This window comes from Drosophila erecta, unplaced genomic scaffold (genome assembly GCF_003286155.1).
Source record: "Drosophila erecta strain 14021-0224.00,06,07 unplaced genomic scaffold, DereRS2 tig00000000-arrow-pilon, whole genome shotgun sequence".
In the NCBI taxonomy this organism is placed as follows: Eukaryota; Metazoa; Arthropoda; class Insecta; order Diptera; family Drosophilidae; genus Drosophila; species Drosophila erecta.
This window is the reverse complement of record NW_020825194.1, coordinates 926557-938398: the sequence shown is the minus strand read 5'-3', so window position 1 is coordinate 938398 and position 11842 is coordinate 926557. Positions and strand designations below refer to the sequence as shown.

General features: G+C 42.6%; 6 protein-coding genes across 6 annotated transcripts; 5 read left to right on the top strand and 1 right to left on the bottom strand.

Annotated features, from left to right (window-relative positions):
• Window positions 1–155: 155 nt before the first annotated feature.
• On the top strand, window positions 156–983 carry LOC6554854 (39S ribosomal protein L32, mitochondrial). Its single transcript, XM_001981062.3, has 3 exons — window positions 156–323; window positions 378–617; window positions 674–983. The coding sequence occupies exons 1-3, from the start codon at window positions 239–241 to the stop codon at window positions 934–936; spliced, it is 588 nt and encodes a 195-aa protein (XP_001981098.1). The 5' UTR covers window positions 156–238; the 3' UTR covers window positions 937–983.
• LOC6554853 (methionyl-tRNA formyltransferase, mitochondrial) lies at window positions 971–2260 on the bottom strand. Its single transcript, XM_001981061.3, has 4 exons — window positions 2001–2260; window positions 1618–1942; window positions 1396–1558; window positions 971–1342 (listed from the first exon to the last, which is right to left on the bottom strand). The coding sequence occupies exons 1-4, from the start codon at window positions 2174–2176 to the stop codon at window positions 978–980; spliced, it is 1029 nt and encodes a 342-aa protein (XP_001981097.2). The 5' UTR covers window positions 2177–2260; the 3' UTR covers window positions 971–977.
• A 167-nt stretch (window positions 2261–2427) lies between these two features.
• On the top strand, window positions 2428–4008 carry LOC6554852 (protein spindle-F). The gene is made up of 2 exons (XM_001981060.3): window positions 2428–3333; window positions 3392–4008. The coding sequence occupies exons 1-2, from the start codon at window positions 2607–2609 to the stop codon at window positions 3757–3759; spliced, it is 1095 nt and encodes a 364-aa protein (XP_001981096.1). The 5' UTR covers window positions 2428–2606; the 3' UTR covers window positions 3760–4008.
• Window positions 4009–4942: 934 nt separating this feature from the next.
• LOC26526583 (carbonic anhydrase 2) lies at window positions 4943–7411 on the top strand. Its single transcript, XM_015153902.2, has 5 exons — window positions 4943–5204; window positions 5612–5718; window positions 6307–6397; window positions 6464–6726; window positions 6988–7411. Exons 1-5 carry the CDS (start codon window positions 5138–5140, stop codon window positions 7354–7356), a joined length of 897 nt encoding a protein of 298 aa, XP_015009388.1. The 5' UTR covers window positions 4943–5137; the 3' UTR covers window positions 7357–7411.
• Window positions 7412–7583: 172 nt separating this feature from the next.
• LOC26526382 (carbonic anhydrase 1) lies at window positions 7584–9268 on the top strand. The gene is made up of 5 exons (XM_015153892.2): window positions 7584–7823; window positions 8281–8375; window positions 8439–8529; window positions 8582–8844; window positions 8905–9268. Exons 1-5 carry the CDS (start codon window positions 7757–7759, stop codon window positions 9253–9255), a joined length of 867 nt encoding a protein of 288 aa, XP_015009378.1. The 5' UTR covers window positions 7584–7756; the 3' UTR covers window positions 9256–9268.
• Window positions 9269–10189: 921 nt separating this feature from the next.
• LOC6554851 (carbonic anhydrase 2) lies at window positions 10190–11479 on the top strand. The gene is made up of 5 exons (XM_015153627.2): window positions 10190–10340; window positions 10400–10551; window positions 10608–10698; window positions 10760–11173; window positions 11230–11479. Exons 1-5 carry the CDS (start codon window positions 10280–10282, stop codon window positions 11418–11420), a joined length of 909 nt encoding a protein of 302 aa, XP_015009113.1. The 5' UTR covers window positions 10190–10279; the 3' UTR covers window positions 11421–11479.
• The last annotated feature ends 363 nt before the right edge of the window (window positions 11480–11842 follow it).

Genomic DNA, 11842 nt, shown 5'->3' with positions numbered 1-11842 from the left:
TAAGGTATTAAATTAAAAAGTTAGTTGAATTAGTTTTCGGTAGTGTTTGATTTCTGTTGACAATATTAACTTAGAATTGCTCTTTATTGGGTATCTTCCATTCTTATCAAATAGAAACGCATATTATTTGCGTCAGCAGGGATACTTACGTCTTTCAAATAAACTTATCGATAGCACAGCTGTTTCTCATGCGCATCTCCAATCACGTTTACGTAAATTTTAGGAGAGGAGAATCAAGATGTCCAGAAATTTGTTTTTATCAATTACAAACTTATTTAGGAACTTGGAGAGCCTGTTCCTGCCACATGGAGGACACCCTCCTGGTGAGATGTACTAGCCTAAGCTAAAATACTCCTACTTACCCACTATTTGTACAGCTCTAGCGTTGGCCGGTTTTCAGCATGATCACAGCCATAGATCCTCCCAGGAATTCAGTTTGAAGCAGCTTATTGGCGACGGAATGCTGTGGGCTGTTCCGAAACACAGGAGATCCGTGGAGAAACGCCTGAAGCGGAAGTTCGGATATCCGGAATACAATTGGAAGCCTCTGAGGGAGAAGAGGAACATCCGCTCCTGTCTGCAATGTGGCCATGACCACGAGATGGGGGTTCTTTGTCGTACGTACGCTTAAAAGTATAACAAGATGTTGCTTCTATTAATGCTGCTCTTCCAGCTTTCTGCTACCAAAAAGTCCTGAAGGAGACTGAGCTCATGCAGTCGAAAATCCAGGAGACACTGGGTCTAGATCCCGTGGACAAGGAAGTAATCGTTCTTTATGAGGGCGAGAAAGCCGAACAGTCCTCAGATGAGCTGAAAAACAAACGCATCGTGGAGATGAAGAAGCCTCGTCCCATGTGGTTCACCAAGAATCTGCTCCAAAAATCCACGCAGCAATTGTCCGAAACCAAGGAAGTCAAGCCCTCCGACTTGGCCTAGATAATAAGCATCCATTGTGCATTAAAGCCACACGTTCGTTATCAAAGCGATGCTAGTTTATTCGCCGTAAAAGATAAAGACCTTGCTTGCTTTAGGAAGCCGTTGTTAAAGTCCTGCGCACTCATAGGTTTTCTACCTTCTACGCGTAATTGAAGCACCTCCAACTGGCTGTGCTGAGCACATCCAATTACCAGGGATCTCGCCTTCCTCAGGTAGCTGATAGCACCAGGTTCTTGGAATGGAAGTTCCTTTTCCGGTAATCGCACCTCTAGCAGCTGCACTTGCTTGCTCAAAAAGCTGGTGGTAAGGTTTTTGTAGCCAAACAAAGCTCTATGACGCGTGTATATGTCAAGGGCACTCAGCTCCGACCAATTGACTTCTGTTATTTTACTGGTGATCTTGGGAGCTGAAGGAAAAAATGGTATATATAGGTTCTCTAGGTGCTTAGATATACTCTACCATAGCTGGTCTTTGTACTATCCTGGGGTTTGGCTTCCTTAAGTCGTACTGACAGGTTGTTAACCGTATCCACTAGTAAATCTGCCCCTAACGACGCCAAAGATGCGTGCAAGTCCGGCATGAAGACATTGGGCTCAATCGCCACCTCCCGCTGAGCTAAAATCTGAAGTAGTGAAGCCGTGATCACTACATGACATGATGGTAAGGAGAGAACGAACTTACTGCACCAATATCAAACCGGTGAGGTTCGATTTTCATGATGGAAACCCCAGTGATGGCATCTCCCTTCATGATCGCATATATGATGGGAGCAGCTCCTCGCCACCTGGGCAATAGACTAGCATGAACATTGATCATTCCATTAGGAAATCCATGTATGATATTAGCAGGAATCAGGTGGCCAAAGGAAACCACGACGCCCAGGTCAAACTTAGGACACACAGATGGATCTATGGGCCACTTTTGCAGGGGAAGCTTCTCCTTTTCCGCATAGGTCCTCACACAGTTGGCGGGATTTTTGAAGGAGGTAACAACTCCCAAGTGGTCACTGAGAAATTAAAAACTATTATTAACTACTTTAATATTATTTTTGCAAACTTTTTTACCCGCAGTTTTTGTGTAGCGCCTGTAAGCTGGGCAAGGAAAAGTAATCGGTGCCGAAAAAGAGAATTTTTAGTGGGTGGTAAGTTCCCTTGCCACGCTGTATTATTGGGACTACATTCTGCCACATCTTTCTCTTATATTTGTAGAAATTATTGACTAAACTCTTGCCGCAAAACATCGGAAAATTTGTTGGATAATAATGCGGCGTAAACAAAAGCAGCTGTTTGCGGAATGAGCTGGTCACACTGTCAAATAACGTAACAAGAATGCTGAGATACAGTGAAACCTGTTGCGTCTGAGAAACTATCGTCTTCAATTATGTAAAAAATGGTTTTGCATAATAACCAAAAAGCCTTTGTTGTTTTTTATTAATAAAAACATGCTGAATTCTGACTTTAAAATGTTACTCAGTTTTTACATGACCGTCTTCAGTAACTGCAGACTATCGGTGTATTGTTCATTATTTTTTAAAGTTTGTCGCACGGTCTTACTAATGAGAACGCAATAAAAAATTTGGAAAATCAAACATTTACAGGAAAACGTATATTTGTCGGATCGATTGGGCGATTACTTTGATGCCAAGTGCCAGGGAACTCCAGTAATCCAGAATGGAGGCATCTGCTGCCAAAATCACACCCATGGCCAGTTCCACGTCCACTTCCGGATCCATAAACTCCCCTTCCAGTGACAAAATGAACTACGCACTCCAAGTGGCGCTGCAAACTATCAAGGAGCGGTGCATCCAGCTGCAGCGCCGCGTGGCCAGCATGGAGGAGGAGAACCAGCGACTGAGGGAAGCCTCCAGCAGGTCAGAAGGTGCTCCAACTGCAAAGGAAATCGGGGTCACTGGGGATGTACTCTCCCTCAAAGCCCAGGTCTCTGAGCTGCAGCGCCAAAAGGAGCAGCTGGAGGAGCACATTAGCATGGTGTCCAACGAGAACAGACGCCTCTGGTCCCGTCTGTCGCAGATCTCCAAGGATCAGCAGCTAAACGCAGTGCCCAGCTCATCCGACTCGCGTGCCCAGCAAAACCAGAACCTGGTGCGCTCCAAGACCTTTACGCAACACTCCCCCAATCCTCACCTTCGCCAAAAGATGCTGTCAGACGGGATAAAGGATCTCAGCCTGGAGGAAATAGCCTTGGATGACTTCGGTGCCAGTAGCGGGGAACTAGGTTACCCTTACAACCTGCAAAAGGTGGAGGAAACCACCAGTGAACCTGATGCCAATGTGGATGCCAAAAGATGTATGGATGGACTGCAGGAGATGAGGCGAGAGGCCATGAAGCAGCAGCAGGAGCTCAGTTCGGCTCTGACTTTACTAGAAAGTCGCATAGGTAAGTAACAAATTATGCTAAAAAAACTACTTTTAACGCCTGCTTTATGTGTACGCAGCACTGAAGCCCTGTCCGGAATGTGCCCAGAAAACCTTCAAAAAGCCGGAGATGGCCGACAAAAGTCTGGAAACGGACGACAGCCTGACCAGCGAACTGAAGAACTATGAGAGCCAGCACAATGGACACAATGGAACACCGCCCAGCCAGAGAATCAATATCATACAAGAGAAAATCAAAGCAGACGCAGCCGATGCAATGGAGAAGATCTGCCCTATGTGCGGCAAGCAGTACTCCAGCCAAGTGTCTTTCAATGCCTTCCGCGAGCACGTCGAGATGCACTTCATCGACGATGCACTGGAGTTGGAATCCGAGAACAGCATGGAGCGCCAGTTCGAGTTTGTTTCCCATGCGGTGGGTGACTTCTGACCCAGTAGGCGCATATATTTCGCCACCGAACTCTGACCTTCGGGGGAAATCCAAGAATTAAGAGCAGTTTGACTGCGCAGAAGACGCTTGATACATTTCTATTGATAAGACGTTCAAGCGATAAAAATTGTATCAAAATTGAACTATATTATACTTTTAGAATATAATTAATACTTGCGGAGTATGCATGAATACTTAGATGTTAGTGACAGACTACGAAATACAGTTTAAATGAAAAGCCTGAAAAAAGTTGAGTCGCTCTCTTCGGTTAGTTGGAAAGTGAAATCGCCGTGGATAACATAAATATTATATTATTCGCGCTGGGAAAAAATTATATTATCCATGCTGACGAAAGATGTTACCACCGCTTGTGGTCATTATCCAATCTAATTGGCGCTTTCATGTGAGTCACACGTGTTAAGGGAATTGTGGAACATTCGACAAAGAAGTTTAGCTCGAAGCCATTATGCTGTAACTGGTCAGAGGATTTCCCAGTTTTTTGGACATGACGTAGACGAAAGCTGACTGGCAACTTCTGCCTAACCTGGCTGAAGCAGTCATTCAATGCGAATATTTGCCAAAATTTTGGCCATAATATTCGCCATAGATAACAATTCAAATGCAAATGGTCAGAGCTACTTTCTATTAATGCATTTGGAATTGAGTTTGTTAAGAAGAAATTTGACTTGGCGTATGGTAATATGTTTGATAAATAAAATATTTTTAAGACAGGCGCGTAGCAGCTGCCGGGGATATTTTTATACGTTACTTTGAAATGCACAGATAATGAAGAAATCAGATTGGGAGCCTATCTACAAGACATATGGGTGGTACAACTGGTAACCCACCCATTCACCAATTAATGTGCACAGAATTTGTAAGAGTTCAGCAACTTTGTTAGATCTTTTCCGCATTTCCAACCAATATTGGATTTTCCTGGCTCTTATGCTCTATGTTGCGCAGACACCAACAAATCAGATACATCATTTATCATTTCGAAAACCCAGCGCTGCAATTATACTGCCACTTGTTGCTACCGTTTGCCGCTAATCACGCGCCACTTAGGTGTCGAATTCAGATCCGATCCGATCCGATTCCGATTCCATTCCGACTCCCCAGACGCCAAGTCTACGTGGGCACCGTTCCCCTCTAAACTATAAAAGATATCGTGGTATTTGTGGGCCGTTTCAGTTGTTCGGAGTTCGCAGTGGCAGCAGCATCATAAGGGCCAACATATCTCCCGCACATTCGCACCGGTTAAATTATGTAAAATCGAAAACACCGCGATTTTTAATACAAAACTTAACGCGTCCGCGGGAATCAATTATATTCATAAGTACTATCGTCGTCAGAACAATCACATCTACGATCTGCAACAATGCAGCCGAGTGCCTTTCACAAGCTATTACTACTGCTACCACTCGCCTATCAGCATACATCAAATGGTAATTTGGATCCCAGATCTTAAAACAGATCGAATGGAGTGATAAAAAGTGTAAGACTAGCCTTCAATGGCAGGAAGTTACATATATTAGTAGTGTGGTAGCTTTAACGGATATGGAATGGTTTAGTTTTGATGTTAGTCCTCTCAAAATTATTAAGAAATTGTGTTAAAAGTATGAAAGGGTTTGAAAATCAAGCCCATTCCAATTAATTGTATGAGCCACTTTGATTAATCACCATGCCATACCTTGTTTGGGTTCCAGAAATGAGAGAGTCGGCTAATTCCATCGAATGAAAACAGAAGTGAATTTATTCACGGTCTTGGCTAATAGGATTACCAGATGCTAGATGGCTGAAAGAAAGTGAAAACGTCTCAGACCTAACATTTTCTTCAATTTGAAACTTGTAGATAATAATGTCGAATCGCATTGGAATTACGAGACGAACGGACAGGACTGGGGAGGAATTTGTTCTTCGGGGGAAAGACAATCACCCATTTCATTGAACGTCCAAAAAGTAAGTAGCAAATACCACAAAAGTATGTGAAATGATACCCTGTATGATCAGAACTAAGCCGAGTTCCTTTGTTTTCCGTCTTAAATGATTTAGTCTGCCAAAAAGTTTGTTTGTCTTCAGCAATTTACAGTGATGAAAAGAAATCTAATAAATTAAAAATGTGTATCACCGAATTTGTATTAATTATGCGTGCCAAAACTCAGCCCTATTTCATATGCGCATCTATTTAAACGCTGTTACTGCGTAAGAAATCCGCCTAAGAAGTCGTTAATATTTTGTCATATGAAATACTTTCATACTTGAGATACGATAGTATGAAGGTTAAAAAGACAACTACGATAACTTGGCAATGATTGGCACTATTATCCAGCCAATTTGGCACAATGCTTACATAATTGGCTTACAACATTCATCTCAGCATAAAGTGATACCCCAAATTGGCATATAACCAGTGAACAATCGCGAACTCTTTTAACGCCACTTTTACCAATTTTAGTATTACGAGGGGTAATGAGTGTGGAAAATGGAAGCGCCAAACAGGGCTAATTTATTTCAATAACTAATATATATTGTCATACTTTCCGGCAGTCGCTCATCGTCCCACTGCCGCGCATCGTGTTCGCCAACTATGACGTAAAGCTGAGGGGACCGCTCACCCTGCACAATAATGGACATACAGGTGGGTTGTCTTTCCAAAGATCGCCAATGCATTGGTTTTGAACGAAAGCTACTAATTGCTTGGCAGCTCACGTGGAGATACCAGAAACTGCTAACGGCAACAAGCCCTTCATAACCGGGGGCCTTCTGAAAGGCAGATATGTGGCCGAGGCTTTCCACTTCCATTGGGGATCCCCGAGTTCCCGCGGATCCGAACACTCCATCAACCAGCAGCGGTTCGACGTGGAAATGCACATTGTCCATCGAAATGAGAGGTATACAGATATCGATGAGGCGAAAAGCAAAAAAGATGGAATCGCTGTTATTGGAGTCATGCTGAAAATCGTAAAGGTAAACAAGAAGTGATCATATGGGGGTTCTTGTACCCAGAAACCATGTGCAATCTAAGCTAACGTGATGGTACGATAGAAGTACGGCTGAAATGGAAGCCTTCAGCGTAAAACTAAATTTACCGAAGAAAAATAAACGTGTCAATACGTCACTTTGAGATGATTGTTCTTTCAGCGTTATTTTTGTGTTTATATGCATCAGTCATTTGAATACAAAAACAGTTCAAAGTGATTTTATGAATTTATACAAAATTGTTTACAGAATCCCAATCGCATATTTCCGGGACTGAGCAAAGTACTGAGTGCGTTGCCGAGAGTAACGAAGTACAACGCACGGACGACCATTCCGGGCAGCCTGAGTCTGGGCCAGATGCTCGGAAATTTGAATCCCCGGGACTTCTTCACCTATCGAGGATCCCTGACCACGCCCCTCTGCGAGCAGTCTGTCACCTGGACGGTGTTCTCCCAGGTGCTGCCCGTGCCCTATTCATCGGTATCGAAGTTTTGGAGGCTGCGCGACTCCGAGGGGCACAGGCTTATCAACAATTTCCGGGACATCCAACCGCGAAATGGACGCCCAGTGTTCTACAGGGCGGGAAAGGATCTGAGTGGTGCCTACCTGGGAAAGTGATACTTACATAGGCTTAAGTTCCGTATTTATTATAGTTTCCTAAGGCAAATAAATTATTTCACATGTTATAAACAATTTTCCATTTCGAGGCACTCCAGTTGGACTTGAAGCGGCCCTCGTTCTTGGGGTTCCAAATCATATTGGATACGGTGCGAGTAAATTTGAGATAGTCGCAATCCCCATCTGAACTGAAAGTTGGCCGCCTATTTGTGATCCGTTCCAGTTGTTTAAAGTTGGCAGTCGGAGCTGCAGTAAAGCTAGCATAACTCCCGTCCATTTACATCGGAAAAACTAAGTGAAATCAAAACCGAGGAGCGACATAGGTCACACGAGTTATCTGGAATCAATTTCAATAATAATATTATTGCAATCGCAACAATCACAACTGAAATCCACAACAATGCAGGCGAACGCTTTTCACAAGATGTTTCTACTGCTTCCGCTCGCGCTTTTTCAAACGGCAAATGGTAACAAGATAGAATGCTATAGTCGAGTTCCCCGACTATCAGATACCCGTTACTCAGCTAGTGAAAGTGCAAACGAGAAATTATGTAAACAAATTTAAAAAGATTTTAAAACGCGTGGTAGTGACAGTTTTAGGCGGATTGTGGGCGGTAGAGTGGGCGTAGTAAAACGATTTTTGCAAATCGATGGAAATTTGCAAGACTAATAAAAAAGGGTTTAAAAAAAACTTAAAAAAAATAAATCTAAATTTCAATTTTGAAATTGGAAATTTGACGAGTGATGACAAAACAGAGACATTTGAAGGAATAAATATGCATTTCAAATCAATTTAGCGGTATGATATTAATACTAGCCGTTTGTACTCTAAAAACCTTTCTTGTCAATGAGTCGAAACGAAAAGGTATCTGTATCCAGATTTACAAGAAAACCCCATATGTTTCTTTTACTTGCAACTTGCAGGTGCCCAATGGAATTACCTGAAGCAAGGAACGGACTGGGGAGGCCTCTGCTCCTCCGGAAAATCCCAATCACCGATTGCGTTGGATAGAAACACCGTAAGCAGTGAACGAAACGAATTCAGACGTCAGAAATAATACATTTGTAGCACTTACTGGTAGGCATATAAGAAAGCATTACCTGCAATCTTTTTCGGGAACTATTACCAACAGCTTACGAACCCAGTATGGATTCGGAATAATGGACACACAAGTAGGCTTTATGTAGTTTAAAAACAGAGCGCAATTAATTGCTATATTGTTAGTTACCTTGGAAATAACCAAAACAATCAATGGAAGGCTACCCTATATATCCGGGGGCCGTTTGAAGGGTCGCTACTTGGCCTCTAATCTTCACTTTCATTGGGGATCCAATAATTCCCGCGGAGCCGAGCATTTAATACAAAGATTGCGATATTATGGAGAAATCCATATTGTTCATTGGAACGAAAAGTACAAAAATGTTGCGGAAGCAGCTGAACAAAAAGATGGTTTGGCTGTTGTTGCCGTTCTGATGTCCATTGATAAGGTAATATATTGTAGATTTCTACATGCCTCAAGAAATCATGTTCCGTAAATTTATTTGCAGAAAAGAAGAACAAAATCCGAAACCTTGATCAGTCTTATGGAGTCAGTCGTACGGATTCCGATCATAGATTCGAACACTTCTTATCATGGTTTTCTTAGTTTGGATGAGTTGATTGACAGTCCGAATCTCAAAGACTTCTTCTCCTACGATGGCTCTCTGACCACGCCCAATTGCTACGAGGCGGTCATCTGGATTGTTTTTACCGAAATTACGTTTGTGGGCCTTACACCCTCATCAAAGTTTTGGTTATTGACAGACGATGCGGGCAACCAGCTGGTCAACAACTATCGTTCTCTACAGCATCTAAACGGGCGAACTGTGTTTTATAGGGTTAAAAAAAATAGGAAATAAACTAAATACAATACGCTCCTGTACAAACCATTTCAAGATGCTGACATACATACTTGCTTAAATTTTAAGCCAAAGTCCCATCCACGGATTTTGAAAAAGTAGGGTAAAGAACAAAGACGAAGGTTTCGATCCAGTTGGTATTTGAGTTTTGCTCAAGTTGTTACAACAGCTGTTAGTCTTTCAGCTTTCACGATAGAAGCACACCTTTATTAAGCAACCAAAAATCTACATTTTATAGTTTCTATAGTTTATAAAATGCATCAATCTGAAGTTTTAGTAGTGCCAACAAAAGAGGTAGTCTGGGAAAGTGTATTTGTTACCCAAGATCAGTAAGGGCAATGTCTTGGCTGAACTTTAAGATAAGCGCCTAATGAGTTTACCTGGGATCCAGACAGGTAATTTAGCAATTGCCCGATAGATTAGGGATTCCAACTAATAGTAGGAGACATATTAGTATTATATTTATACAAAGGTGTACCTAATCTTATTGGATTTTAACAAGTAAACGATAGGGCCCATTCGATTCACGAATCCCTTCCCTTCCATCGAACCTACCTCAACCTATGAGTCGTTGCGTTGAAAGTAGTCCAGTGATTCATTGATTCGAAAAGCGCCCATTGCAATGACTCAAGTGATGTGAAGGCATACTATTTTAATTCCGATTCAGAGCAATTGGCGATTCTTCGATCTATCTACAATGTAAAGGGAATGTGAAAGAGAGAAGAGGATTCATTAGTTACGTGCTCCGTGTCTTGGCCACAGTCAAAGTCAATTATGAAGCCGGTTTGGCAACTGCAAAGCTGTAAAGCCATTTGCAATTTGAATGTAAATTGCGCCCATAGGCTGGCTAAGCTGATTGCGCTTATCAGACTCTTATGCACACCCATTTATAAGTTATGGCAGTTTTCCCCTGGGTTTGCTGGTATAAATGATCCTGTTTGGAGCCGAGAAGCTCACAGTCTGACTGGAATCCCCCAGGCGAACGGATCTGAAAGTACTTACAAGAAAAGTTCCTAGCTAAGCAATGTTTTCTATCGGCTTTTGCTGGCTTCTAGCCCTTTGCGGTTGCACTTTTGCCTATATAGGTGAATTTACAAGCCCTTGTTTTTGGCAATATATATATATATTATATATTTTTATGCAGAGCTCCCGGAGGCCTATCTCACTGCTATTAAGCAGGATCGGGCAGACGAGCAGGCGGCAGGCGAGTACAACTACGATGAGCAGGGCGATGACTGGACGGGAACGTGCCAAAGTGGGGAGAACCAGTCTCCCATAGATTTGATTTATGAAGATGTAAGTTGCCAGTGGGTAATCTCTTTAAAAGGGTTGCTAATTTTCTACCTAAATAGTCCAAAATTGTGGCGATTCCGCGCCTGCGTTTCAACTACTATGATCAACCATTGCAAACCCCCTTGGTGATTATCAATAATGGACACACAGGTGCGAAGCTTTCAATAACTCACATGTCCATTGAGTGTTATCAAGTTGTTTATTCGGATAGCTAACATGGTAATACCGCAAACTCGAGGTGGCCAACGGCCCTCCATTAATGGCAGCCTCTTGCCCGGAAACTTCGAGGCCCAGAGCGTGCATTTCCATTGGGGATCAGGGAACTCCAAGGGATCGGAGCACGCCATCAACTTTCAGCGTTACGACGTGGAGATGCACATCGTTCATAAGAACACCATATACGATACGATGGGCGAGGCCACCATGCATCCCGATGGCCTGGCTGTTCTGGGGGTTATGTTCAGAGCGGTGGATCGGCAAATCTCCCAGCACTACGGACTCAACAAGATCTTCAACCAGCTGCCGAGAATCGTGCAATACAACTCCAATGCCACGATAACCGGCAGACTGACCGTGGGCCAGTTGCTGGGTAATATTGTGACTGGAGAGTTCTTCACGTACAATGGTAAGTTGGGGGAACCATTTGCAGCCCCTTGGTACTCATTGGTACTCAATTGATAGGATCTCTGACCACACCGGATTGTGCCGAAGCGGTCACGTGGACCGTTTTCCCCGATGTTCTTGACTATCCGCGTCGTCAGATCGCAAAACTCTGGAACCTCAGAGACTCGCGAAAGAAACCGCTCATCGATAATTATCGCAGCATTCAGGACACCAATAACAGAGATGTCTATTACCGAGCCATTCAATAAAGAATATTTAAGTAAATAACACCTTAATTTTGATTTGTTATATTTCTTTTACATCACCCTTTAGGGGCTACGACATATAATTAACGTACTCGTATCATACTAAGGATCAGTTTACTCAAAAACGAGTTTCAGCCATTTTACTTAAGGGAGTTCCGGTTCGTCTTGGAAATAGCTCATTATTTGTTAAAAGGTTGTTGTTTCAAGGTCGGGAAAATATCACATAACTTTCCATCAATAAAAAAATAAATATATTATATAGAACATGATGGAGTTCCCCGACTATCAGATACCCGTTACTCAGCTGGGGGTGCAAACGAGAAATTTCAAATATTGAAAATCCGATTAAGATAAGTTGACTTTGGACATTTTTGAATTTCTACGACATCTTAACATCAGAAAAATTACAAAAAACTTTTGGAAAA